The sequence below is a fragment of the Caretta caretta genome, chromosome 12 (assembly GCF_965140235.1).
Source record: "Caretta caretta isolate rCarCar2 chromosome 12, rCarCar1.hap1, whole genome shotgun sequence".
Lineage (NCBI taxonomy): Eukaryota > Metazoa > Chordata > Testudines > Cheloniidae > Caretta > Caretta caretta.
Window position 1 is genome coordinate 2,488,197 of NC_134217.1, and position 26,598 is coordinate 2,514,794.

The following is a 26,598-nucleotide window of genomic DNA, read 5'->3' on the forward strand; positions in this document are numbered from 1 at the left end:
ACAAATTGGAGAGAGAGTCCAGTGGAGGACAATGAAAATGATCAGGGGGCTGGAGCACATGACTTATGAGGAGAGGCTGAGGGAACTGGGGTTATTTAGTCTGCAGAAGAGAAGAGTGAGGGGAGATTTGATAGCAGCCTTCAACTGCCTGAAGCGGGGGGTTGCAAAGAGGATGGAGTTCGGCTGTTCTCAGTGGTGGCAGATGACAGAACAAGGAGCAAGGGTCTCAAGTTGCAGTGCGGGAGGTTTAGGTTGGATATTAGGAAACACTATTTCACTAGGAGGGTGGTGAAGCACGGGAATGGGTCACCTAGGGAGCTAGTGGAATCTCCATCCTCAGAGATTTTTAAGGCCCTGTAGTGGGGTGGTCACCCGCTCCTGCCTTAAAAGGCTTAAAACAGCCCGGGGAGAGGGCTGTGGCAGGAAAGGAAAAGCGGGGTTGATTGGGAGAAGCAGCCTCTGCTGGGGGCCACGCCACAATCAGGCCGAAGCTGGCTTAATCAGGGCCCAGCTGGCCCTTATAAGAGGGCAGTGGGCTAGGAGCACACAGAGTCTCCTCTAGCTGTGGAGGGTGATGGGCTTGGCTGCTGGGGAGCATACCAGGGTACCTGAGGTGAAGTGGGGCTGGGGAAGGCCATGGGAGCTGGGAGGCTCCAGACTGGAAAAGCCCCAGCCTGCAGGCCTGGCAGACAGCCTAAGACAGGGTACTGGGGTTGCAACGGGGCAGCCCAAGGGTAGGCAGAGGCAGCAGGTCCAAACCCCTTTTGCCTACAATGACTAGCTTATACAGACTGCAGTCAGCCCCAGTGAAAGGGGGCTAGATGGTGACTGGCAGTAGAGCATAGGCTGAGGCAAGTTGGGGATAGAGGGTGGGGGGTTCCCTGGGGTGGGGAGACCCAGATCTGCAGGGTATTGCCTGGAGGGGCAGCACCCTGGGTAAAAGGGCACCGGGGTCTGGGAGAGACATGGTGGCCAGTGACGGTGAGACACTGGCAGAGGTCTCCAGAGCTGGTAAAAAGAGCTAATTCCTGTATGACCAGCAGGAGGCGCCGCAGTGGTGAGTTGCACCCTGTTATAGGCCCAACTTGACAAAGCCTTGGCTGGGATGATTTAGTTGGGGTTGGTCCTGCTTTGAGCAGGGAGTTGGACTAGATGACCTCCTGAGGTTTCTTGCAACCCTAATCTTCTATGACTCTAAAGGCAGAGCTATTGAGCAGGGCAAGGAAATTGAGTCATTAGAGCTTTTTGTTTTCTGCTCGTTTTTGCTAATATCTATTGAACTAAAATGCCCACGGAACTGTTGGGAGAAAAAAAATCTTTGTGAAAGGTTCAAACAGACCAGTCACTTCATTATTGGGCTGAGAGAGATCCCACCCCAGTTCTCTGGTCATCCAGGGAGCCCTCCAGCAAAGATACAGACAACAAGACTTGATACTCAGGATAGTTCTAAGATTAAAAAAACCCCTGGGAAAAAAGGAGCTATTGTGAAGAAGCTGAAAAGGGCACAAACCTTTCGTGGGAGGGAAGTATTCGTGTCTACAAACAGCAGTGTACTCAGGGTGTGGGCGGCCCGGGTAGGAAATGAACCTACATCTCCCACCGGTCAGCCCCAAACCACACCTGCTGCCACACTGAGACCGGCATGAAAACCTCCAACTCTTGAGGCACAAATAAGGTCGATATGACAAGAGAAGCCGCCCTCTAATGCGAGCAGGTGCCAGAGGAGGGGGCGGGGGAGAAATATATAAACTAGAATATAAAAAAATGCATAGGTAAATTATTTTTGAAATACCCTTCGATGGTCATCAAAATTAATGTTCACAAAGATCCTTTGCATTTCTGTCCTGCACATTGCTCTTCCTACAGCACATTCCCAGGGGTCTGTCCCCCAAAAGGACTTGCAACCTACGGGCTGCTCTTCAGGAGGAAGCATCATCGGCTTAATTTAAGGGGCGAGTCTAAACCCATTTAGTTATGCCGATGCAAAAAGGCCGTGTGGACGCTTTTACTTGAGTTTAGCGAGGCTGATTTTGGCTTGGCTTTAACTGATCAGGAAGAGGCTCAAGCTAAACTGAAATCAGTCATTTTGCTGCACCCATTAGCATGTTATGTCTGCTCCCAGGACCGCATGCTGCTGTGCACGCAGAGGGAGGGATGGGATTTATTTTCCCCCTGCTATTTTCAAACAGGTTACTAAGCACGGCCACAGCAGCCTGGAAAGGGAGTTCCCCCCCCCATGGGGGGAGGGATAGCTCAGCTGTTTGAGCACGGGCCTGCTAAACCCAGAGTTGTGAGTTCAATCCTTGAGGGGGCCATTTAGGGATCTGGGGCAAAAAAAATTGGGGATTGGTCCTGCTTTGAGCAGGGGGTTGGACTAGATGATCTCCTGAGGTCCCTTCCAACCCTGATATTCTATGATTAACTGCTCCAAGAAGTCACGGTCACTGCATTGGGCAGCCACTGCATTCAGCCATAGACACAATGGCTTACAGCAGACACACACAAAATCTCTGGGGCCAGACGTCACTAGACACGGACGACAGAGGGAGTGAATCTGAGGCTTACTTGTGCGAGTACACGTTTTTGGAGAGATCCAGATGGGCGAGGTTGGCACAGCATCCGAGGGCCAATGCACCAAACAGCTTGAAATGGAAATTAGAAGTGTATGAGACAACAGGCCGGGCCAGTGCGCGGGCTCTAAGCCAGGCAGTGTTCAGCATAGCTCCACAGGCCATGAACCCTCCTCCCCACATTAGACACAACCCCTATCACACAGCAGAGTGATGGAACATATTGGGGAAAAACAGGTCTGGGGCATCCTGCCCCCCACAGGACGTCCTGAGCTTTCCCCACCCTCATGTTTCTGAGACCATGCCCCCTGCAGACAAGCACCATGCACAGCTGGGAGCTGTCCTCCCCACCCCTGACTACACTACCCTGTTTACAGGGCTTCCTTTCCCCAGCTACTCCCCCTTCAGTGGGGACACCAGGAAGGGCCACCTGGCTCCCCCCACCTTCAAGTCTTTCCCCTGTTGGCTGTCCCTGTCCCTCCTCTGTCATTTCGCCCACGCAAACCAAGTCTCCCTCCCTCTCCGCCCAGACCATCCCACAAAGGCCACCAGGGCTAACTCTCCGAAGGCAGAAATGCTGCAATAGCCCTGGCAGAACTGAGCTCCCCTCTCACCTGGCTCAGAGAGCCATTTGCTGCTCAGCCAGGCTGCTGGGCACAAGCCTTGCTGTCATGGCAAGGGGGTTGAGGCTGCCTCTGGGTACTGGACAGCACCAATCACACACCACAGATGGGCGATAAGGACCCTGACCACTAGGCCTGGCCATGTGTGATCTCTATCCATCCAGCTAAGCAATTTATACAGCCCCCCCATCACCACAGTATCTGAGCACACCCCGTGAGGTAGGGCAGGGCTACTACCCCCACTGTACACAGGGGGAAATAGTGGCATAGAGCCTAGGTGAAGGATGGGGCGGGGGAGGGAATTGAGACAGGTTGCCCAAGTCCCAGGCTAGCACTCTCACCACTAGGCCAGCCTTCCTCTGTCACTAACCCTCTGCAATCCACTGGTTGTGTTGTCTGACACAGACAAGTCCCTGCATGCTAGGACATGCGGCTCTGCTATAGAAAGCGACAGTGGTCCAAAATGGCTCCCAGCGCATCTCAGGGGCAGAGCTGCCAACTCGAGTGAGTTGGGTACACGTTTGCTGCTTTTTACTCCGCAGGCCTTACAGGGCAGGTCCAGCCCAGAGAGAGGGAGCCGGAGCCAGAGTCCCTCTTAGCCAGCCACAGAATGGGTGATTAACGGTCTGATTTTCAGAGATATCGGCACCTGCAGCTCCCACTGAAAACCAGGCCCTACGCACCTAGAGGCTGCAAAGTGCAATGCAGCTGGAGACAGTGGGGCAGGGGTCCCACAAGGTGTGTTTTGGCCTGCAGAAGGCAGGCACATGAGACCAGCTGACTGAGTCCCCAAAGGAGTCTGCAGGGCTGGCTGTTTAAATAAGCACACTGGCTGATCACAGAGACCCACTTTCCAGATTTCAGAGTAGCAGCCATGTTAGTCTGTATTCGCAAAAGGAAAAGGAGGACTTGTGGCACCTTAGAGACTAAGACTAGAGTCTCTAAGGTGCCACAAGTACTCCTTTTCTTTCCACTTTCCAGAGCAGAACAGCATTTTACAATCCTGCCCCCTTTCCAAGGTAAATAACCAGACCTACATGCATCAGGGACAGTGAGGGAAATACAAGGAGTTGGAAGGCTCATCTGGAAGCATGACTTTGGCAGAGGGAGCTATCCCAAAGCACCAATATCTGATGTAATTTAAGGTCCAGCCATAAATTACAGCACCGAGGCTGTTCCAACCTTGGATGCCAGTGCCAAGATTTACATCCAAAGGGGAAGTACCTGCTGCATTCATTCATTCCTGATCAATAACGCATGAGACTTCCAGTACACCACAGCAAATTACGATTTCATTCTGCCTCAGCTAGGGCTAGGACCAGGCCTGGGAGTTCCGCAGGCACCAGCGGCTCAATTGCCTCTGCCTAAGGAGGACCGAGGCCCAGGGATGGGAAAGGCCAGCCCTGGGAGGCAGAAATATACTCATCTGCCTCTTGGGCTGCACACCCTGCACAGTGACTCTGGTTTGCAGGGCCAGGCACACGGCAGGGGCTGCAGTGACGCAGATGGCAAGAAGGAAGGTCCCCTCGGCACAGATGAGTGGAGAACAGCCCCTTGCTACTTACTGCATCCAAAGCACAGTCTGTGTTGGCCAGGTTGAGATGAGACACCGAGTTCGCGTGGCTGAGGAAGCTGTGCAAGCTCTGTGGGGAGAGAAGACGTGGATTTAAGGGTCTGCTGGAAGGGTTTTTCTAGAGGCAGCATCTCCTCGCACCTGGGGCTGACTGCAGGACATTTCTGCCCAGGAATCAGGAGTGAGCCTGGCTCACAGGCAGACAGCCTTTCTCCTGGGGTTTGGCAGGGTTAACGTTCAGCCCAAGAAAGCGAGAAGGAAACAAACCAGCCTGGGGGTGAACCCAGACTCCCCTTCCCCCAAGCACCTCCTCCTCCCCACTCAGCCCCTTCCCCTGGGCAGCAGCGCCAGGGGAAGCAGAAATGGAGTTGGCTGCTTGGCCAAAGTGACCTGCAATAGATTTGCCAAGAGTGGCCTCTGATTTGGGGGGCTTTTGAAGACACTGAGCTCCCACAGGAGTCCACAGGAGCTGTGGGGGCTGGGCACGGTCTCAAGTGGGCACCCAAAAAGCAATAGCCCCTTCTGAACATTTTGGCATCAAATGTCAAAGGGGGCAGCCCAAAAATCTGACCAAACCCCAACAACAGACCCAGCTGATGGGCCAGACTCTTCTGACCTAAATCGTTAAACCTCCAGAAAATGCAACACACGCTAGAAAGAGTCTTCACTCCCATCAGAGATGTGACTGCAGGTCGGGGAGGCTTATCTGCACTAGCGTTAGCCTAGCTAGCTTGGGGACCAAGAGCAGCATGGACCCCGGAGCGGGCTAGCAACCTGAGTTAACACCCACATGCAGCAAGCCTGCCCTGACCTGTGCTGCCATGGGGTCTCTGCTACTTTTAGCCCCACCCCAGCAGGTACATCTGAGCTGCCACCACGCCTCCCATTGCCCAGAGCGAGAGGGAGAGAGAAGAGACATCTCAGCTCACTGTACACGCTGCTCAGGTTTTAGTTGCGTTTCTCTGGCTTGGACCTTCCTACCTGCAGGGAGCTATTTATACGTACGCTGGCATCGTCCGTGGTAAAGATGCCAGGATTCCCCGAGAGATCCAGGTGCTGAAGTGAGGCGCTGAAGATTCCATTAGATGCAAGGGACTGGCATAAAGTGCTCGCTCCTGCCCGAGGGAAGGGAGAAGCCGGTGAGCATGGTGGGGACCCAAGAGTGGATGCAGAGCAGAGAAGGACATTGTCATGTTAGAAACCCTGCAATCCCAGAGCCCTGCTTGGTTCAGACTGCCGAGACATGGCAGGTGAAGAGGGACCATCCCACAGCGGAATTCTCTCCTTAAACCCCCCTGGGAGCCGCTGGGACTCTGAGAGCCAGCCCTCCCACATAGTGTCCACAGCACCCACCAGAGCTCTTTGGCCACCTGACTTTGAAAAGGGGCCCCCTGCACATGCACTTGGGCAGCGCCCAAGCCAAGAGGGCCTAGGACCAAGATCAGTCATTCCACAGTTAGGGCTAGACTGGGCTGTTGAGGCCTGGCCCCTTGGCAAGAGGAATGCAGAGGGACACTGCCCGAAGAGGCCTGGGGCCCAGCATGGTGGCTCCAGGGGAAATGCAGGCCAGGGCAGCCCCGCCACCCTCTTTCACACTCTTGTGGGAAGGTTTCCCATGCTAGCCTGGAGCCCTCTGGCTCCTGTAAAGGGTCCCAAAGGCAGCGAGGAGGTTTTGTGAGCCCTGCCCCCATCCCAGAAACCAACGCAAACCCCATCGAGACACATCCAAAGCACAGGACTTGGTGGTGATGCGGGACTTCAACTACCCAAACATCTGTTGGGAAACCACCACAGCAGGGCACAGATCATCCAATGAGTTCTTGGAATGTATGGGAGACAATTTTTTATTTCAGGAAGTGGAGAAAGCTACTACGGGGGAGACTGTTCTAGATTTGATTTTGACAAATAGGGAGGAACAGGTTGAGAATTTGAAAGTGAAAGGCAACTTGGGTGAAAGTGATCATGAAATGGTGGCGTTCATGATTCTAAGAAATGGTAGGAGGGATAACAGCACAATAAAGACAATGGATTTCAAGAAGGCAGACTTTAGCAAAGTCAGGGAATTGGTAGGTAAAATCCCATGGGAAGCAAGTCTAAGGGGAAAAACAATTGAAGACAGTTGGCGGTTTTTCAAAGAAACATTATTATGGGCACAAGAACAAACTATTCCACTGCGTGGGAAAGATAAGAAGTACGGCAAGAGACCACCCTGGCTTAACCAGGAGATCTTCATTGATCTAAAACTCAAAAAAGAGTCCTACAAAAGGTGGAAACTCAGTCAAAATACAAAGGATGAATATAAACAAATAACACAAGTATGTAGGGACAAAATTAGAAAAGCCAAGGCACAAAATGAAATCAAACTAGCTAGGGACATAAAAGGAAACAAGAAAACATTCTACAAATACATTAGAAGCAAGAGAAAGACCAAGGTCAGAGTAGGCCCGTTACTCAATGGGCGTTGGGGGGGGGGAGAAGAGAGTCATTAACAGAAAATGTGGAAACGGCAGAAGTGCTTAATGACTTCTTTGTTTCCATGACCACCAATCTTCTTGGTGAAAACCAAACGTCTAATATAGTGAATGCCAGTGAAAATGAGGTAGGATCATTTCCAAAATAGGGAAAGAACAAGTCAAAAATTACTTAGGCAAGTTAGATGTCTTCAAATCATCAGGGTCTGATGAAATGCATCCTAGAATACTCAAGGAGCTGACTGAAGAGATATCTGAGCCATTAGCAATTATCTTTGAAAAAGTCATGGAAGACGGGAGACATTCCAGAAGACTGGAAAAGGGCAAATATAGTACCCATCTATAAAAAGGGAAATAAGGACAACCTGGGGAATTACAGACCAGCCAGCTTAACTTCTGTACCAGGAAAGATAATGGAGAAAATAACTAAGCAATCAATTTGCAAACACCTAGACGATAATAAGGTGATAAATAATGGTCAGCATGGATTTGTCAAGAACAAATCATGACAAACCAACCTGATAGCTTTCTTTGACAGGATAACAAGCCTTGTGGGGGGAGGTGGGGGGGGAAGTGATAGATGTGGTATATCTTGACTTTAGAAATACAACCTAGATGGAGCTACTATAAGGTGGGTGCGTAACTGGTTGGAAAATCGTTCCCAGAGAGTAGTTATCAGCGGTTCACAGTCAGGCTGTAAGGGCATAACGAGTGGGGTCCCACAAGGATCGGTTCTGGTTCTGTTCAATATCTTCATCAATGATTTAAGTAATGGCGTAGAGAGGACGCTTATAAAGTTTGCAGACGATACCAAGCTGCGAGGGGTGGCAAGTGCTTTGGAGGACAGGATTAAAATTCAAAATGATCTGGACAAACTGGAGAAACGGTCTGAAGTAAATAGGATGAAATTCAATAAGGACAAATGCAAAGTCCTCCACATCAGAAGTGTAAACAGGTGGGACTCACCCCTGCGGCACCTCCTGCTGGTCGTCCTTGGGAATTAGCTCACCAGCCTCCAGAGCACCCTCTGCAGGTCAGTGTCCTGCCTGTCACTGGCCCCCCCGTGTCCCTCCTGGACTCAGTGCCCTTTTGTCTGGGGTGCTGCCCCTCTGGCAGTAACCCCTCAGTCTCAGGATCTCCTCACCCAGGGGAGCCCACCATCCACTATCCCCACTTCACCTCAGTCTTGGCTGCTGCCAGTCCTCACTTAGCCCCGCTCCCTGGGTGGACTGCAGTGTATCAGCCACTCATCACAGGGGAAGGGGTTTGGACCTGCTGCCTCTGCCTACCCGTGGGCTGCCCCCTGCAACCCCAGTACCTATTTGGCCTTACTCTTGGCCTGCAGCCTGGGGGGCGGGGGGTTCCCAGGCTGGAGCTCCCCAGCCCCGCTCCACCTCAGGTACTCTCTCAAGCTCCCCAGCAACCAGGCCCTTCTCCTGCTAAAGGCAGACAGAGACACAGAGAGACAGAGTCTCTACTCCTGGCTGCCCTGGCCTTCTTATACAGGCCAGCTGTGGCCTGATTGGGGTATGGCCCAGCTGTGGCCACTTCCCCAATCGGCCCAGCTTCTAGCCCACAGCCCCAGGCCTCTCCCGTGCTGTTGTAAGCCCCTCAGGGCAGGAGCGGGTGTCTACCCTGCTACACACACCCCCTCAAAACCTCCACCCCTGGGGGAAGGGGGCCCCTCAGCCTGGGCTCCCCAAAATTAGCCTTCCATGGTCACCCCTCCAGGCTTGTGCATCTCTTCTCTGCAGCCTCCCAGGCTTGGGACATCTCCTGGACCTGGGTCTCCACCCTCCGGCGGGCCCGATCTGCGGCCTCCAGCCATGCCTGTACATCCGGGTTTTCCAGACCCTCTTCCCCCTGGGTCTGCGTTCCCACTGTTACATGGGCTCCCCCCACCTGAGTCCTGGCCTCCCACTGGGCCCACATGGTCTGGGTCTCATCCTCGGTGACTGGCCCTTTGATTGTCTGGGTGCCCACCTCCTGCAGGGTTCCCTCCATCCGGGCTGTCACCTCCTTCAGTTTTGGTCCTTCCGGGCCCACATGAACCTCCTCCAGCCTCTCCTCAGTTCCCCTGAGGCAGTGCATCCTTATGTGGCCCAGTGTCCGGCAGCCCCAACAGGCCCTCTGCCTCCTCGCTGCCCTGGACCTTTCCGTGTACCTCTGGCCTGGGCATGCCCACCGCGAGTGGCCCTTCTGCCCACAGGCCCAAGAGGTTGGCAGCTACCCACGTTCCCTCACCCAGCGACTGTCCGCAGGAATTGTCCCTGTCTCTCCTCCAGGCGAGGTGCCCTGCCCCTGTCCCAGTAGGGACAATCCCTTTTCAAATGTCCCTGTTTTCTGCAGGCGTAACACGTCCTTTGTTCTGCCACTGGCCTCCTGGCCCGGACACTCAGCATCCCCCACCATCCTTGAAACTCCTGGCGGAGGAGTCTTACTAGGGCCCGCTGCTCCCTCGCCAGCTGCCCCAACTGTCTACGGAGGGCCCTCTGCTCCTCCCATAGTCCCTGTGGGTCATCAACCCCCTTTGGCCCGGGCCCTGACCCCGGACTCCAACCAACATTAACCCCTGGGGCCTCCGCAAAATACACCCCAGGATGTCTGGGTTCTATCTTCTCCACCCAATGTCTCTCAAGACACTAGTCCTAGTCCTAGTCCTTGCCTTCCCTTATATCAGGGGCGGACTGTCTCTGCCCGCATTCTCCACCACTTCTAAGCAGGTGGGACTGACCCCTGCGGCACCTCCTGCTGGTCGTCCTTGGGAATTAGCTCACCAGCCTCTGGAGCGCTCTCTGCAGGTCGGTGCCCCACCTGTCACTGGCCCCCCATATCCCTCCCGGACCCGGTGCCCTTTTGTCTGGGGTGCTGCCCCTCTGGCAATAACCCCTCAGTCTCAGGGTCTCCCCACCCAGAGGAACCCCCCACCCACTATCCCCACTTCATCTCAGTCTTGGCTACTGCCAGTCCTCACTTAGCCCCGCTCCCTGGGCAGACTGCAGTGTATCAGCCACTCATCACAGGGGAAGGGGTTTGGACCTGCTGCCTCTGCCTACCCGTGGACTGCCCCCTGCAACCCCAGTACCTATTTGGCCTTACTCTTGGCCTGCAGCCTGGGGGGTTTTCAGGCTGGAGCTCCCCAGCCCCTCCAGCCTTCCCCCAGCCCTGCTCCACATCAGGTACACTCTCTCTCAAGCTGCCCAGCAACCAGGCCTTTCTCCCTCTAAAGGGAGGAAGAGAGAGTCTACTTCTGGCTGCCCTGGCCTTCTTATACAGGCCAGCTGTGACCTGATTGGGGCATGGCCTAGCTGTGGCCACTTCCCCAATCGGCCCAGCTTCTAGCCCACAGCCCCAGCCCTCTCCAGGACTGTTTTAAGCCCCTCAGGGCAGGAGTGGGTGTCTACCTTACTACAGGAAGGAATGATCAGTTGCACACATACAAAATGGGAAATGACTGCCTACGAAGGAGTACTGTGGAAAGGGATCTGGGGGTCATAGTGGACCACAAGCTCAATATGAGTCAACAGTGTAACGCTGTTGAAAAACAAGCGAACATCATTAGCAGGAGTATTGTAAGCAAGACACTAGAAGTAATTAGGCCTCAGCTGGAATATTATTTCCAGTTCTGAGCACCACATTTTAGGAAAGATGTGGAAAAATTGGAGAAAGTCCAGAGAAGAGCAACAAAAATGATTAAAGGTCTAGAAAACATGACCTACGAGGGAAGACTGAAAAAACTGGGTTTGGTTAGTCTGGAGAAGAGAAGACTGAGGGGGGACATGATAACAGTTTTCAAGTACCTAAAAGGTTATTACAAGGAGGAGGGAGAAAAAAATTTCTTCTGAGGACAGGACAAGAAGCAATCGGATTACTTTGCATCAAGGGAGGTTTAGGTTGGACATTAGGAAAAACTTCTTAACTGTCAGGGTGGTGAAGCACTGGGATAAATTTCCTAGGGAGGTTGTGGAATCTCCATCATTGGGGTTTTTAAGATCAGGTTGGACAAACACCTCTCAGGGATGGTCTAGATCATACTTAGTCCTGCCATGAGTGCAGGGGACTGGACTAGAGACCTGTCGAGGTCCCTTCCAGATCAGTGGTTTGAGCCTTGGCCTGCTAAACCCAGGGTTGTGAGTTCAATCCTTGAGGGGGCCATTTAGGGATTGGGGCAAAAATTTGGGGATTGGTCCTGCTTTGAGCAGGGGGTTGGACTAGATGACCTCCTGAGGTCCCTTCCAACCCTGATATTCTATGATTCTATGATCTATGCTTCTCTATATCTGTATATACCTTTGGCAGTCAGCGAAGTCCTAGAGAAGTTGAGGCTGCGCAGGCCCTTGGTGCGTTTCTCAATGTACTGGCTGAATGCAGTTATCCCTGAGGAGAGAGCAGAGGGGCCTGAGAGCAGACAGGCGACAGGGGCTCAGCCATTGCACCCACAGCCATAGAGCATCATCGCTTGTCAGCCACCAGCTGCATGCTTCCGGCTCTGATGCCACAAGTCCCCATCCCAAGGGGCCTGTAAGTTGAGACAACTGGTACATGCTGATGGGGGGGGCACAATTTAAAGCTTGAGTCACACTCCTCCCTTACCCTCAGCAGCCCCACCCTGCAGCTCCCAGCTGTTTGCTGCCGCCTCTCCCAGCGGCCGCAGCTTGCAGCTCACCAGCTCCAGGAGCTGCTGCACACGGAGGGGCCCTGGCCCGCAAACGCTAGCAGAAATCTGGAGGGGCACATGACTCTGCGTGGCCCCCCAAGCATTGCTTCTCTAAGAGAAGGATCAATCCTGTAAACACCTTGGCCTGGGTGTTGTGCGAGGCCCAGGCACTTCAGGCCCAGGAGTAAGGCCACTTCTCCACTGCAGAGCCCATGTCAGCATGGCCGCTCAGGGTTTGCTACACTGCAGCTGGAAGCGAGCCTCCAGCCTGGCTAGGCAGACCTGGGCTGGCTTCGCCTGAGCTGGCATGCTACAAACAGCAGAGCAGGTGCTGTGGCAGGCGGCAGCTCAGGCTAGCTAGCACCCGAGCTCAGAGCCAGGAGGGTCAGGTGGGCTCAGGCTGCGAGCCCGAACCACCACTCACGTCACTACCACCACACTGCTCCTGTTAGCGCCTGAGCTTGCACGAAGTTAGCACAAGTCTGTCTCTCAGCCCAGCTAGACATGCTCCCAGCTGCCACGTCCCTAGTCTAGACACAGCACACGCCACCAGGAGGAAGAGCTCTGCCAGCGAAGGAACTGCCCCAAACGACGTTACCTTCACTGACAGACACCTTCTGTCAGCAGAGCTGCATCTGCACTGGGGGGTTTGCTGGGGCGGGGGTCCTGCACCCCTGATCAACACAGCTATCCTGGTATAAGTTTTATGTGTAGAGCAAGCCTATGTGTTTGCAGGATCCAGCCCTAAAATCAGACACAAAGGAGGTCAGACAGCAGCCTAGAGCCCAAGGCACGTGCTGCCCCCGACTCCGCATGCTGCAGGAAAACCAACACTTGCCTTCCATGGCATCTCTGGGTGACAGACACACCAGGGCCCGGAGAGCTAGGGACCTGGGGCTGTATCTCTCCTGCCCCACAGCAGGGCATATGGTGCAAGGCCTCATCACCACACCGCAAGCCGCGGTGAGCTCAGACACATCGTGTGGATCCACACAGGCGGTCGTCTCACAGAGCCGCAGCAACTGCCGCGAGGGGCTCCCCCGGCATTGCCACGTAGGCCCTGCGGCCAGCACTGGGGACGCAGCCTCCAGTACAGACCTCAGTACAGCTCACAGGGTTGCTCTCCCGAGCCGGTGTCTGACCGAGAGCCGAGCCCTCCTGACGGTAACGCGCAGCATGACAAACACAAATCAACCAGCAAGGGGCTGACGGGGCCAGGGACAGGTGCTGCGCGCTGCGGAAAACATGCTGAAAGAGCTACGGTCATCTTCTGTTCCTAGGGCGGGGCAGGAAGGCACTTGGACACAGCAGGGGCATGCAGAGCCCCGATGTACGCTGCTTGCCAGACCCCTACCAGCTCCCACACCCGAGGCATGAGCATTCCCTGCAGGCAGCGCTTAGAGAAGTGTCCCATGCACCATCTATGTACATACTAAACAGACACTTGCCAGCCCCTTCTCTGCCACAACACACAGTCTGTGACTGCCCCATATACACAGCACCTGGGGGATTTGTTACGTTGGCATGCTCATCAATTTGTTCCCACCTTCCCCCATTCACAGCACCCGCTTCTCTGAGAGAGAGGGAAAGAGTTCTTCCCGAGGAAACAGCAGAGCTACCGTGGAACTAGGGGGCCAACACTAAGGGCTCATCTACACAGGGAGGGATAAAGCTGGGGACAGTATGCCTTCAATTCCCACTAGCTTGCCCTGCATTCCCCATGCAGACAAGCCCTAAGAAAGTGATAAATAGGCAGTAAAATGTAACAGGCAAAGAACTGGTGTCAATTCATGCAAGTGCAGCAACATGAGCCAGAGGTCAAACAGGCCAAAGGATGTTACCCTTCGTGCTAGGGCCGGGAAGGAGGGGAAGGCATCTTCCCCCACCCGCTGGTCAGTGCTGGCAGCTCGCCAGGAGGGTTTACCTGCCTAGGAAGCATCAGGTACAAGGCACTTGCCAAAAGCAAGGGTACCTAACCCAATGAAGTAATGCCCTGCTCTAATCCAGCCAAACCCCTGCCTTGGTCCTGATGGAAGGGGGGGCGTCACACATTGAAAAGGAATGGAGCAAGCAGCCGAAAGGCTGCAGCGTGGGAGGGCGAGGAGACAGTTCAGACGGAGATGCACTAGTTGTGTTGTAAGGAACGTGTGAGTTCGTGCCTAGCCAGAAAGGAATCTCTTGGTTTCTAGCAAGTCGTTAGGATTTATCTTTAAATAGGGTTAGAATTTAGGTCCTCTCCCCTGCGGTGACACTAATTAAATACACAAAACTCACAATCTATCAACCTCCCAGCCCCCCAGCGACCCTGCCTTAGCACTCGCTCTCTCCCTCCTTGCACTCCCATGGGAAGATGGGCACCACGGCTGCCGGTTCAGGGATGCTCAGCTGAGGGCCTGCTGGAAGCAGAAGGAAGTCAAGAGCCCTGTGCGGGGCAGCACAGACTGAGCCTGCCCACTGTTCTCAAGACGCACTTCACACATCTGCCCTCTCCAGGACAAGCGAAGAGGCTGCGGGCCAGGGAGCGAGACATTAGCGGGTGAGTGTGTGTCCCAGTGCTCCTCACCACACGCCCCAAGCTACAGGCTTGCTGGCATAGCTACTGTGCTTTATCCACACACCCAACCCTTCGCTGGAAGCAGGGGAGGCAGGTTTGTAGAAATTTGGGTGGTGCCCAGAAACATGCCCCCCCCAAACTCCCCACACACACCTGCCTAAGGCTCTGGGAGGGAGTTTGTGGGGGGGCGTCTGGGGTTCAGGCGATTGGGGTGCACGAAGGGGTGGGGAGGCAGGCTCTGAGAGGGAGTTTGGGTGCAGAAGGGGTGAGAGGTCAGGTTCTGGGAGGGAGTTTGGTGGGGGATGGGGTCTGGGATGCAGGCTCTGGGATGGAGTTTGGGTACAGGCTCGGGGCAGGGGCAGGGGATTGGGGTGCAGGAGGGGTGCAGGCTCTGGAAGGGAATTTGGGTGCAGAAGGGGTGAGAGATCGGGTTCTGGGAGGGAGTTGGTGTGGGAAGGGGGTCTGGAATGCAGGCTCTGGGAACAAGTTTGGGTGCTGGGTGCAGGCTCTGGGCAGGGGGCGGGGGTGGGTGGGTGTGCAGGCTCTGGGAGGGAGTTTGGGGACAACAGTAGGTGCAGGGGAGGGGTGGGAGTGCAAGAGGGAGTTAGGGGGGAGGGGGTTCAGGGTGCAGGAGGGGGTGAGGGATGCAGGCTCTGGGAGGGAGTTTGGGGGCAAGAGGAGGTGGGGGTGCAGGAGGAAATTTGGGGGCCGAAGGGTGTGTTTGCGGAGGGGGTGTGGGTGCAGGCTCTGGAAGTGGATGGGCGGGTTCGATGCTTACCTGGGGCACCTCCTCCGGCAGCGGCTCCTAGGCGGGGCAGGCCGGAGGGGTCTCCTCACGCTGCTGTCTTCCCATTGGCTGCAGGGGTGTGGGGGGGGCAGCGCGCAGTGCCACACCCCCTCACACGGGCTGCAAGGACCTGCCGACTGCCACGTGGAGCGAGCGCGCAGGAAGCCGCTCAGCCCCGCTGCGCTGTGGGTGGTGGCGGGAGCCCCCGGGCTGTTTTAAATTGCCTGGGGGCGGTAGGTGGGGCCGGGGGAAACGTGGGGGGAGTGTGTGTGTGTGTTGGAGAGGGGAGGTGGGAAACTTTGCTGGAGCCGGGCCCCTGGGACAGGAATATTCCTGGTGCCCGAGCACCATGGGCCCATTGAACTCGCCGCCCATGGCTGGAAGCGCTTCCACGTGGGGACGAGATCAGGGATTCACAGGCCACACACGCTGCCTTGGGAAGTGCAGCCGCTGCTTTCAAGAGGAGAGCGAAGGTGGGAGGGAGGCTGGATGTGGGGTGAGGTGTGTCTCAAACCCAGCCAGCTCCAAATGGCCTCTGGGCAGAGGCGGGACAGGAACCAGAGGGGCTGAAAAGGACGGGCCGTAAACCCTGCACACTGTCAGAAGCAGCTGGGACACTCTGAAGGGGCCGTGTCTGTTGGGACGGAAGCGTAAGGTACCTCTGTCCTCCAGCTGGTTGCCAGCCAGGCTGATGGTGCTTAGAGCTGAGTCCGGGTTTCCTCTTAACGCCTGGGCCATCCTTTGGGCAAATTCACTGCAAGGGAATGGATCTCACTTTACAACACATCCAGCGTTCGAGTATTCCCAACACGGCCAGGGGCCAGGCACCAAACGTCTCACAGCCCGTCACAGGAAAATAGCGCTGGGGTCACATGGTGCCTCTGGGGCAGGGCCAGGCTGGGGGTGGGGGAGGAGAGGCACTAAGTGGTGGAGGTCGGATGCATTACACCTGTCGGTCCCTAGGGTGCTGAGCGATCGCTCATGCTGCAGCAAAGGTGGCAGCCAGCTCTCTCAGCAGTGCCGCCATCCCAGAGATGGCACTTCTCTGCCATGCTGGCTGCAGTTCTCCTGTAACACAGCAGAAAGTCGTCTCCAGCCAAAGAGTAGCAGAAGTGTGAAATTCCCCTGCTCGGGCCATTCCCTGGTCAGGTGAACTTCAGAGCCTGGCTGAGTCATGCAGAGGGGAACCCTCTCTCTTCTCTCAAAATTATAGTTAAACACATTACTGCAAAACCAGGGCTGCAAATTTAAACACTCAACAGCAGGAACACAACAAAGATGTTTGCCTTCATGGGCCACACCCTGTCACATCCATGAGCTCTTCCCAATGCGAAGCGGCCCTATGGATGGATCCAGACATACAGCTGAGCTAACATTACCGAAAACACATACATAGCTTTCGAAAATGCTCCTAAATCACTAATCCCATGGATTTTTGCTGGGAGCTGGGTACCTCTGAAATTCCCAGCTATAATAATAATCTAGCCATCATCCATGCCTACAGTGCAAGTTACTGTTACTCTATTATGACAATTTTTTTCCCTTTCCCAGTTTTTGGATATTTAAATTCATCCCCTTAAAACTGGGATGGGCAAACTTTTTGGCCCGAGGGCCACATCTGGGTGGAGAAATTGTATGCAGGGCCATGAATGTAGGGCTGTGGCAGGGGTTTGGGAGGGAGTGCGGGGTGCGGGAGGGGGTGTGGTGTGCAGGAAGGGGCTCAGGGCAGGGGGTTGGGGTGCAGGAGGGGGCTCAAGGCAGGGGGTTAGGGGGCTCAGGGCAGGGCTAAGGCAGGCTCCCTCCCTGCTCTGGGCTTGTGTGGCAATGGCTCCTGGGGGTGGGGTGCAGCAGGCAACTCCGCCGCGTGCTGCCCTTGCCTGCAGGTACCACCCCCGAAGCTCCCATTGGCCGCGATTCCCCATTCTTGGCCAATGGGAGCTGTGGGGTGCAATGCCTGCAGGCAAGGGCAGCGCACAGAGCTCTCTGCCCCCCCCGGCCCTCCGGATGGTGCCGGCTGCTTCTGGGACGTGGTGCCAGCCGTTCCCGTGGTGCCAGCCTAGCCCCACTGCACCACAGGACTGGCAATCCCGCGGGCCAGCCTGAAAGTCCTGATAGGCAGGATCCAGGCCGCGGGCTGTCGTTTGCCCTCCCCTGCCTTAAAGGTGACCAGAAGCCAAGGGCAGGTGATTTAGCATCAGTTGATAATTTAATATGCAGACAATAATTCAGCGTCAGCCCTGCGTTTCCGCTATTCTACCAGCCGACGATGGACAAGGCACAGAACAGCTGGTGAAAACATGCAGCAAGCTGCTGCCCGTGCAGGCTTTTATGATGCTACCCAGAATCCTTTACAAGAGGCAGAACGTGTACAAATGCCCTCTCCTTACAATTTTAACCCACTGTTTTCCAGCACCAGCTCCTCCAGTTTCACCGATTTGCTGAGCATGTACAGAAGCTGTTCGGAAATCTCCAGATTCTAGGAGAGAGGAAAGACTCTTTGAAAGCTGTGTCATCACTTAAGGGACAGCATTTCATTAGTGTCCTGGCCACAGCTCTTCGTACTCACCAGCCTGAAGTCCTTGCAGTACAGCTTTGTGAACCACAGGTTAAACGAGAGCGCCGTGATGCTAAGGGCTACGTCTCTGCAGTGGGACACAACAACAAAACAATTAGCAAGAGTTACGGCACAGACTGACTGTGATTGGAGACATGGTGAATAACCCTTGAGCCAGGTTGCACATGTTGTTTTAAAGCCATGACTCACCCATAGAAGCTGGAGTATTCTGCACTCTGACCACTGCTTTAAAGCTGGACTAGACCTACTACATCCTTGGCTATGCAAGCTGAGAAGCAAGTGAAATCCTGCCACACATCACAACCGCTCTAGGTGCTTCTCTAGTTCATCAGTGCTTCTATGTTTGTTTGTTGAGCCCAGGCATGGCCCTAATGAACCAGCCATCCACAGTGGGACACATCCCCTGCATTGCTAAGCACAGAGGAGCTGTATGCAATTCAGGACAACCAGGACATCCAGCTATGCTTGTGCTCCCCGAGAGTGCACGACCTGAAAGTGCCAGTCCAGGATGGCAAAGGGGGAAAGCTCTGCTGTGCCAGGTGGGTAAGGATCAGGGCTGGCCTTACCATGAGGCGAACTGAGGCAGCAGTCTCAGGTTCCAGACTGTGCGGGAGGGGCGGGGACAGAGTGTAGAAAATGGTGTCTGCTGCTGGTGCATCTGTATCCTCTCCGCTCGAGACGCACAGAGATGGGGGAGTGCTGTGCTGGAGGGAGGGGGGCACAAGAGACAGAACAGGCAGGCAGAAGAAAAGGGGAGCAGGAATAACAGAAAGCAGCAGGAGCTGCAGGGAGAGAGAGGAGGAGGAGCCTCTTATGTCCCTCTCTAGCCCCCCAGGAGCCTGGACTGATTAACCCCAGCTTCTCAGGGAGCTTCCTGTGTCCTGCTGCTTCCCTGAACCCACTTGAGGAGAACAGACCGTCAACTGGAGTAGTAGCAGCCAGTTAGGCCCTAAGACGCTGATCTCTTCCCTCACTCAGGCCCTGCTACCAGCCTGCTTATTTCTCCCCTTCAGCTGAGTGTTGAGAGCCACTCTAGCACAGAACAGCAGCCATGAGTGAAAGAAGAAAACGCCCCTCTGGGGCAGCATTCAGAAAAAGAAAGAAAGCAAAGGAAGCTTTTCTATCTAAGCAGGAAGGAGCTCTCCTGAGATACATAGACACAAATGTTCACGGAGAGCCTTCTGGCCCCAGTGAGGATGTGAGTGGTGAGGAGATGCCTGATCTTCCAGTTAGTCAGAATGCAGGTGACCTGGCAGCTGCTGCAGCATCCATATCTCCATCTCAAGTGGATGTAACCATGCACACTCCTGAAGAAAAGTGTAGATCAGAGAAGAGTGTGGTGGAGGTGCAAGAAACAGCTGCTGCTGAGTTTAGTTCCTTGAGTCCAGAGGATCCAGGACTGTGGACCCGCTTGAGCAGTAGCCTGAGGAACTTCCTTCTACTGCATGGGCCACAGCAAGTGAAAAACTACATGTTCCCTAAAGACAATGAAAATAGAAGTTTCCATCCAACACGTTACTGGCGTGAAATCCCCAATGGTGACAAAGTGGAGAGGCCATGGCTTATGTACTCAAAAACCCAGAATGCTGCATACTGGTTTTGTTGCAAACTCTTCCAGTCTAATGTTCCAGCCACATTGGGTTCTACAGGAACAAAGGACTGGAAAAATCTGGCTAGAAATCTGGCATGCCATGAGAAGGCAGCAAATCACCAGAGAGCATTCCACAGCTGGAAAGAGCTGGAGATGAGACTAAGGTTAAAGAGAAAGCTCATGCTCAAATAAATTGGTTAGTCTCTAAGGTGCCACAAGTACTCCTTTTCTTTTTACTAAGGTTAAAGGCCACCATGGATGATCAGCATCAAGAGAAGATTGCATCAGAGTCTCTTTACTGGCAAAATGTTCTGAAAAGGCTCATTGCCATTGTGAGAATGCTTGCGACCCAAAACCTAGCACTGCATGGCACTGCAGATCAGCTGTATGTGCCAAACCATGGAAACATCCTTAAAACTGTAGAGCTGATGGCTGAGTTTGATGCTGTACTCCAGGAGCATCTAAGAAGAGTCAACTCCCAAGTCGTGGTACACACACCACTACCTTGGAAAAACCATTCAAAATGAGACCATACAGTTACTGGCAACAAAAGTCAAACAGAAGATTGTGGCAGATCTGAAGCCAGCAAGATATTACTCTGTTATTCTGGACGGCACACCTGACATCAGCCATACAGAACAAATGACTTTAATGGTGCATTTTGTAACAACAGAACCTAGTGAAAATGTCCCTACAATGGTGACTGTCAGAGAGCATTTTCTAGAATTTATTGGCATTGATGATGCTACCGGAGCTGGTATGACAAATGTGCTTCTTAAAAAGCTGGAAGATACGGGAATTGCGATAGCTGACATGAGAGGTCAGGGCTACGATAATGGTGCCAACGTGAGAGGAAAGAACAGGAGTGCAGACACGGATCCGAGAATTAAACCCTCGAGCTTTTTTTGTCCCATGCAGTTCTCATTCATTGAACTTGGTGGTCAGTGATGCAGCATCAGCTTCTAGAGAACATCTGGGAACATCCTCCCTGACACTAAAACCACTGAGTGCCACACAATGGGAAAGTCGAGTGGAGGCGATAAAGCCTATCAAACACCAAATTGGGAAGATAGATGATGCCACAGTTGCCATTATGGAGGCTAATGCTATGACAGGAACTGTTCGTGGGAGAACAGTGGCAGAGGGAAATGGAATCACCAGAAACATACATAACTTCACATTTCTATGTGGCTTAGTGTTGTGGCATGACATACTGTTTGAAATAAATGTTGTAAGCAAGAGACTCTAAGGTGTTGACCTTGATATATCTGGAGCAATGGAACAACTGGACAAAGCAAAGTCATACCTACAGTCTTACTGGTCAGATGAGGGATTTCAAAACGTTCTGAAGAGTGCACAGAAGTTGGCAGAGGAACTCCACACTGAAGCTATTTTCCCACCCATTCAAGAATACAAGAGTCACCAAAGAAGACATTTTGATTATAGGATTATCCCATGCCTCATAAGAGGCCCCAATCATAGAATCATAGAATATTAGGGTTGGAAGGGACCCCAGAAGGTCATCTAGTCCAACCCCCTGCTCAAAGCAGGACCAATTCCCAGTTAAATCATCCCAGCCAGGGCTTTGTCAAGCCTGACCTTAAAAACCTCTAAGGAAGGAGATTCTACCACCTCCCTAGGTAACGCATTCCAGTGTTTCACCACCCTCTTAGTGAAAAAGTTTTTCCGAATATCCAATCTAAACCTCCCCCACTGCAACTTGAGACCATTACTCCTCGTTCTGTCATCTGCTACCATTGAGAACAGTCTAGAGCCATCCTCTTTGGAACCCCCTTTCAGGTAGTTGAAAGCAGCTATCAAATCCCCCCTCATTCTTCTCTTCTGCAGGCTAAACAATCCCAGCTCCCTCAGCCTCTCCTCATAACTCATGTGTTCCAGACAATAATTCAAAGTTGAATTCTTTAACCAGGTGCTAGATTGTGCAATACAGTCCGCTGAAGAACGTTTCATGCAGCTCAAGGAACACAGCAGTATATTTGGGATGTTGTAGGATATTCCAAAACTCCTCACTATACGTGAAGAAGACCTACAGCAGCAATGCAGGGCACTAGAGACGCATGATGACATGCGCAATATTGATGCGAGTAATTTAGGTGATGAACTGAAAGCCCTTTCAAGATACATTTCAGCAGGATCAACTCCAAAGGCTGTTCTGGAATATATGTGCACAAATAAGATGACCACCCTCTTTCCAAATGCTTTTGTTGCTCTGCGCATACTTCTAACACTTCCTGTAACAGTTGCCAGTGGAGAATGCAGCTTCTCCAAGCTGAAGTTAAGAAAAACATATCTACGCTCCACAATGACACAGGAGAGGCTGGTCGGCCTTGCAACCATCTCAACAGAGCATGAGCTGGCCCAGACTGTGGACCTTCAGCAGGAAGCAGTTCAAATCTTTGCAACCAAGAAGGCACGGAAAGCCCCACTTTGATTATTCAAACAGATAAACATGCCAGACAAGAAAGGTTACATTTGCTGTTCAGGCGTTTGAAAGTGAAGTGTTGTGAACAAGGCATTTTAAGTTGTGAGTTCTCCTTTATTGGGGTAGGTGGCAGAGCAGCACCATGAGAGGAGTAGAATGGGAAGAAGGCAGAATTGAGACCTTTCAAAGTTTTGGCCCAAAAGAGGGGGCATCATTTGAGCTCCCTACCTCAGGTGCCAAAATGTTGTGGGCCGGCCCTGCTGAGGATTTACTGGGCAGTCAATTGACTCACAGGCAGAGGTGAAAGTAAGCCTGTTCGTCCCGGTATGGCGTACCGGCAAGAGCTAGTGCACCATACTGGGGCAGCCCAGCTTCCCCAGGGGGCAATTTAAAGGTCCTGGGGCTCCCAGGAGTGGCTGGAGCCCCAGGCCCTTTAAATTGCCTCCAGAGCCCCGCTGCTGGAGCCCTGGGGTAGCGGCTGCGGGGCTCCGGCGGCTATTTGAAGGGCCCGGGGCGCCCCTACTTCTACCGTCCCGGCCCTTCAAAGAGTTGCTGGAGCCCCACCGCCACTACTCCAGGGCTTCGGCGGCTATTTGAAGGACCGGGGCAGTAGAAGCAGGGGAGCCCCAGGCCCTTTAAATAGCCACCGGAGCCCCGGGCTGCTACCCCAGTGGGAGGGGAGGGGGCACTTACCTTACAGGGTGGGCTGGGGCTGGCTCTGACCCCCTCAGCCCTGCCCCTTCCGCTAGGCTCCGCCCCTTCCAGGGGCCAGAGCTGGCCTCAGTGTACAGGTAAGTCACTTGACTTACTTTCACCCCTGCTCACAGGGCTCAGGCTGCAGGGCTAAAAATAGTAGTGTAAACGTTTGGGATCCAGGCTCTCAGACCCTCCTAAGGGGGTAGGTCACAGAGTCCAGGCTCTGGCTGGAGCCCGAATATCTATACTGCAATTTTATAGCCCCGCACAACATGTCAACTGACCCAGGCCAGCCGGTCTTTTATTGCAGTGTAGACGTACTCCATGTGGCCACATTCTCTTCAGCAGGTTTGCAAGGGAATTTAGTAAGCAGCTCCGTTGATGATGTGTTGGCCAGAACAGACTCCAGCACCTGCTCTGAGGCAGGGCTGACCCTGTAGGGCCCACAGGAACAGAACCCAGTTCCCCCTTGCGAGAGGTAGAGATCTTAACTATGCCTTAACTAGATACTAGGGCTGTCGATGAATTGCAGTTAACTCATGCAATTAGCTCAGAAAAATGAATCGCACTGTTAAACAACAGAATACCAATTGAAATTTATTAAATTTTTTTGGATGTTTTTCTACTTTTTCAAATATATTGATTTCTACTACAGAATACAATGTGTACAGTGCTCACTTTATATTATTTTTATTACAAATATCTGCACTGTAAAAAGGATAAACAAAATAGTACTTTTCAATTCACCTCATACAATCTCTTTATCATGACAGTGTAACTTACAAATGTAGATTTTTTTTGTTACATAACTGCACTCAAAACCAAAACAATGTAAAACTTTGGAGCCTGCAAGTCCACTCAGTCCTACTTCTTGTTCAGCCAATCGCTCAGACAAACAAGTTTATTTACATATACGGGAGATACTGCTGCCTGCTTCTTATTTACAGTGTCACCTGAAAGTGAGAACAGGCATTTGCATGGCACTTTTATAGCTGGCATTGCAAGGTATTTACGTGCCAGATATGCTAAACATTCATATGCCCCTTCATGCTTCATCCACCATTTCAGAGGACATGCTTCCATGCTGATGATGCTCATTAAAAAAAATGTGTTAATTAAATTTGTGACTGAACTTCTTGGGGGAGAACTGTGTACCTCCTGCTCGGTCTTACCCGCATTCTGCCCTAGGTTTCATGTTATAGCCGTCCCGGATGATGACCCAGCACATGTTCATTTTAAGAATTTTCACAGCAGATTGGACAAAACACAAAGAAAGTACCAATGTGAGATTTCTAAAAATAGCTACAGCAGTCGACCCAAGGTTTAAAAATCTGAAGTGTTCTCCAAAATCTGAGAGGGACGAAGTATGGAGCATACTTTCAGAAGTCTCAAAAGAGCAACACTCAGATATGGAAACTACAGAACCCGAACCACCGAAAAAGAAAATCAACCTTCTACTGGTGGCATCTGACTTAGATGATGAAAATGAATGTGCGTCGGTCCGCTTTGCTTTGGATCGTTATTGAGCAGAACCCGTCATCAGCATGGACACATATCCTCTGGAATGGTGGTTGAAGCCTGAAGGAACATATGAATGTTTAGCATATCTGGCACGTACATACCTTGTAATGCCAGCTATAAAAGCGCTATGTGAATGCCTGTTCTCACTTTCAGGTGACTTTGTAAACAAGACGTGGTCAGCATTATCTCCTGCAAATTGTGACCAAACTTGTTTGTCTGAGTGATTGGTTGAAGTAGGACTGAGTGGCCATGTAGGCACTAAAGTTTTACATTGTTTAATTGTTGAATGCAGTTATTTTTCATACATAATTCTACATTTGTAAGTTCAACTTTCATGATAAAGAGATTGTACCACAGTACTTGTATTAGCAAAATTGAAAAATACTATTTTTCGGTTTTTTTAGTGCAAATATTTGTAATAAAAAATAAATATAAAGTGAGCACTGTGCACTTTGTATTCTGTGTTGTAATTGAAATCAATATATTTGAAAATGTAGAAAACATTCAAAAATATTTAAATAAAAGGTATACCTATTATTGTTTAAGAGCGTGATTAATTGCACTTAAGGTTTTTAATCGCTTGACAGCAGTGATAAATGACCGAGGGGGGAGGGGGGTAGCTCCCTTTTATGGCACGCAGCCAGCCAGTTAGCTATAAAATCCCTATTAGTAGTTGTTCACTACTTGCTTTACCTGTAAAGGGTTAAAAAGTCTCCCTGCATAGGTAGAAGGAAGGGAGTGGGCACCTGACCAAAAGAGCCAATGGGAAGGCTAGAACTTTTTAAAATAGGGAAAGGTTTCAGAGTAACAGCCGTGTTAGTCTGTATTCGCAAAAAGAAAAGGAGTACTTGTGGCACCTTAGAGACTAACCAATTTATTTGAGCATGAGCTTTGAAGTGAGCTGTAGCTCACGAAAGCTCATGCTCAAATAAATTGGTTAGTCTCTAAGGTGCCACAAGTACTCCTTTTCCTTTTTTTTAAAATAGGGAAAAAACTTCCCCTTTGTCTGTCTGTTGTTGTTCTCGGAGAGAAGCAGAGACAGGGCTGGAACTATGCTGTAAGAAACTTGGGGCCAGGTATGAAAAATCATCTAAATCATACCTAGAGACTACTCATTTGAAACCCCCAGATATATAAGTAGATCAGGAAATGTTTAGGAAGATGGGATTAGGTTTATCCCTTTTATTTCTTTATAGCTTGTGAACTCCTCTGTGCTAACCCCAAATGCTTTTGTTTTGCTTGTAACCTTTAAACTGGACCTCAAGGTTATTCTTGAACCTTAATTCTTGTATGTGGGTTTTTTAAATCTAGCAATAGCCTCTTTCCCTCAGACTCCAAAAAACCAGCCAAAGGATGACAAAGGCGGCTATGCCCTGTTTGCCTCTGCATATGGCCCGTTGTGTTCCAGGAGTTCATCAGGTTTTAGAGAGGGATGAAAGTCAGAAATAGCTCACTGTATGACCCAGAAAGCTGTAGGCTCTGGGGTCAAAACTTCTGGATCCCACAAAGAAGTCATTCATATATGTATAGCAGAACTATACTATTGGTGTATATATCAGACACCTTTAATTTCACATCCTTTAGATGTGACAGCCGAAAAAGACAAATGTGAAAGGTTAAAAACTGCATATTTGTCTGCCTTATTAATCAGATCTGTCTCTCTATAGGTAAATAATCTGTCCAGTTCCTTCACTATAATGTCCCCTTTTGCTGTCAGCCCTAAAGGATGTGAAATTAAAGGTATCCAATATAGGTAAAGAAGGTAGAGACCATATCTACTAAATACAGAGGAACTGCTTTTCTTTCTAAACCAACTGGGGCGCTCTGCAAATGACATCAATTGTATGGCGCAAGAAGGAAAAGGAACACAGACAGGTATGTGCATCTAACCAGTGGAAAGAAATTGCTAAAAAATAGGGCAGGGAAGGGAGAAATTCCAATTAATTTTCTGGGTAATACACTAATTGTAAGTGGACTGTTGTCCCCTTACTAAAACTCAGTGGGGGGGTTTGGTTGCTAGCTCCCAGTACCAAAAGAAAGGGGAAGGGTCGATGGGAAGTCAGGACCGGGAGACTGACAGTCCCCAGGGTGATAGGGAGAGGCCAGTGCTCCAGGTCAGCCTGATGGACAGGGTGGGCAGGCTAATGCGGGAGTCAGGAGGCCAGGGGGGTCCTGTCCTCCGTGTGAGCTATTGCCTGGGCCAGACAGAGTGCGGCTGAGGTAAGGAGAGAACCGGGGCCCAAGCTGGTCTGGGGAGCAGAACCGTGCTGGCCAGAGAGAACCAGAAAAGCAGCCCAGGAGCCAGCACACAGAGCTGTAAACAGGGGAGTTTGGGGGGAAGACTAGGAGAGCCAGGCAGAGGAACAGACAGGCTAGTGAAGGGGGGGTGGTGATCTGGCAGCGTTGTGGTTCTCATTGGGGGTTTGTTCTGCTGTGGGTGGTGGTGGTTTGGTTTGGTTTGTGTTTCCCGGACTAACAAGACTTAGGTGGGAAGGCTGTGACAGACACAGAGGCAGCAGTGGGAAGTACCCAGGCAG

General features: G+C 52.0%; 1 protein-coding gene across 7 annotated transcripts in view; it reads right to left on the minus strand.

Annotated features, from left to right (window-relative positions):
* Positions 1-26,598, minus strand: part of CARMIL2 (capping protein regulator and myosin 1 linker 2) — a 139,219-nt gene that overhangs the window by 85,898 nt on the left and 26,723 nt on the right. For all 7 annotated transcript variants that reach the window (XR_012664514.1, XM_075118251.1, XM_048816442.2 and 4 more), the window contains 7 exons: positions 17,802-17,877; positions 17,623-17,711; positions 15,895-15,989; positions 11,528-11,614; positions 5,772-5,881; positions 4,759-4,836; positions 2,566-2,642 (listed from right to left, as the gene is read on the minus strand). Coding sequence is in view for 6 of the 7 variants with exons in the window: in XM_075118251.1 (XP_074974352.1) it covers positions 2,566-2,642; positions 4,759-4,836; positions 5,772-5,881; positions 11,528-11,614; positions 15,895-15,989; positions 17,623-17,711; positions 17,802-17,877 (612 nt within the window). In the remaining variant the exon portion in view is untranslated. The remainder of the gene's footprint in view (positions 1-2,565; positions 2,643-4,758; positions 4,837-5,771; positions 5,882-11,527; positions 11,615-15,894; positions 15,990-17,622; positions 17,712-17,801; positions 17,878-26,598) is intronic.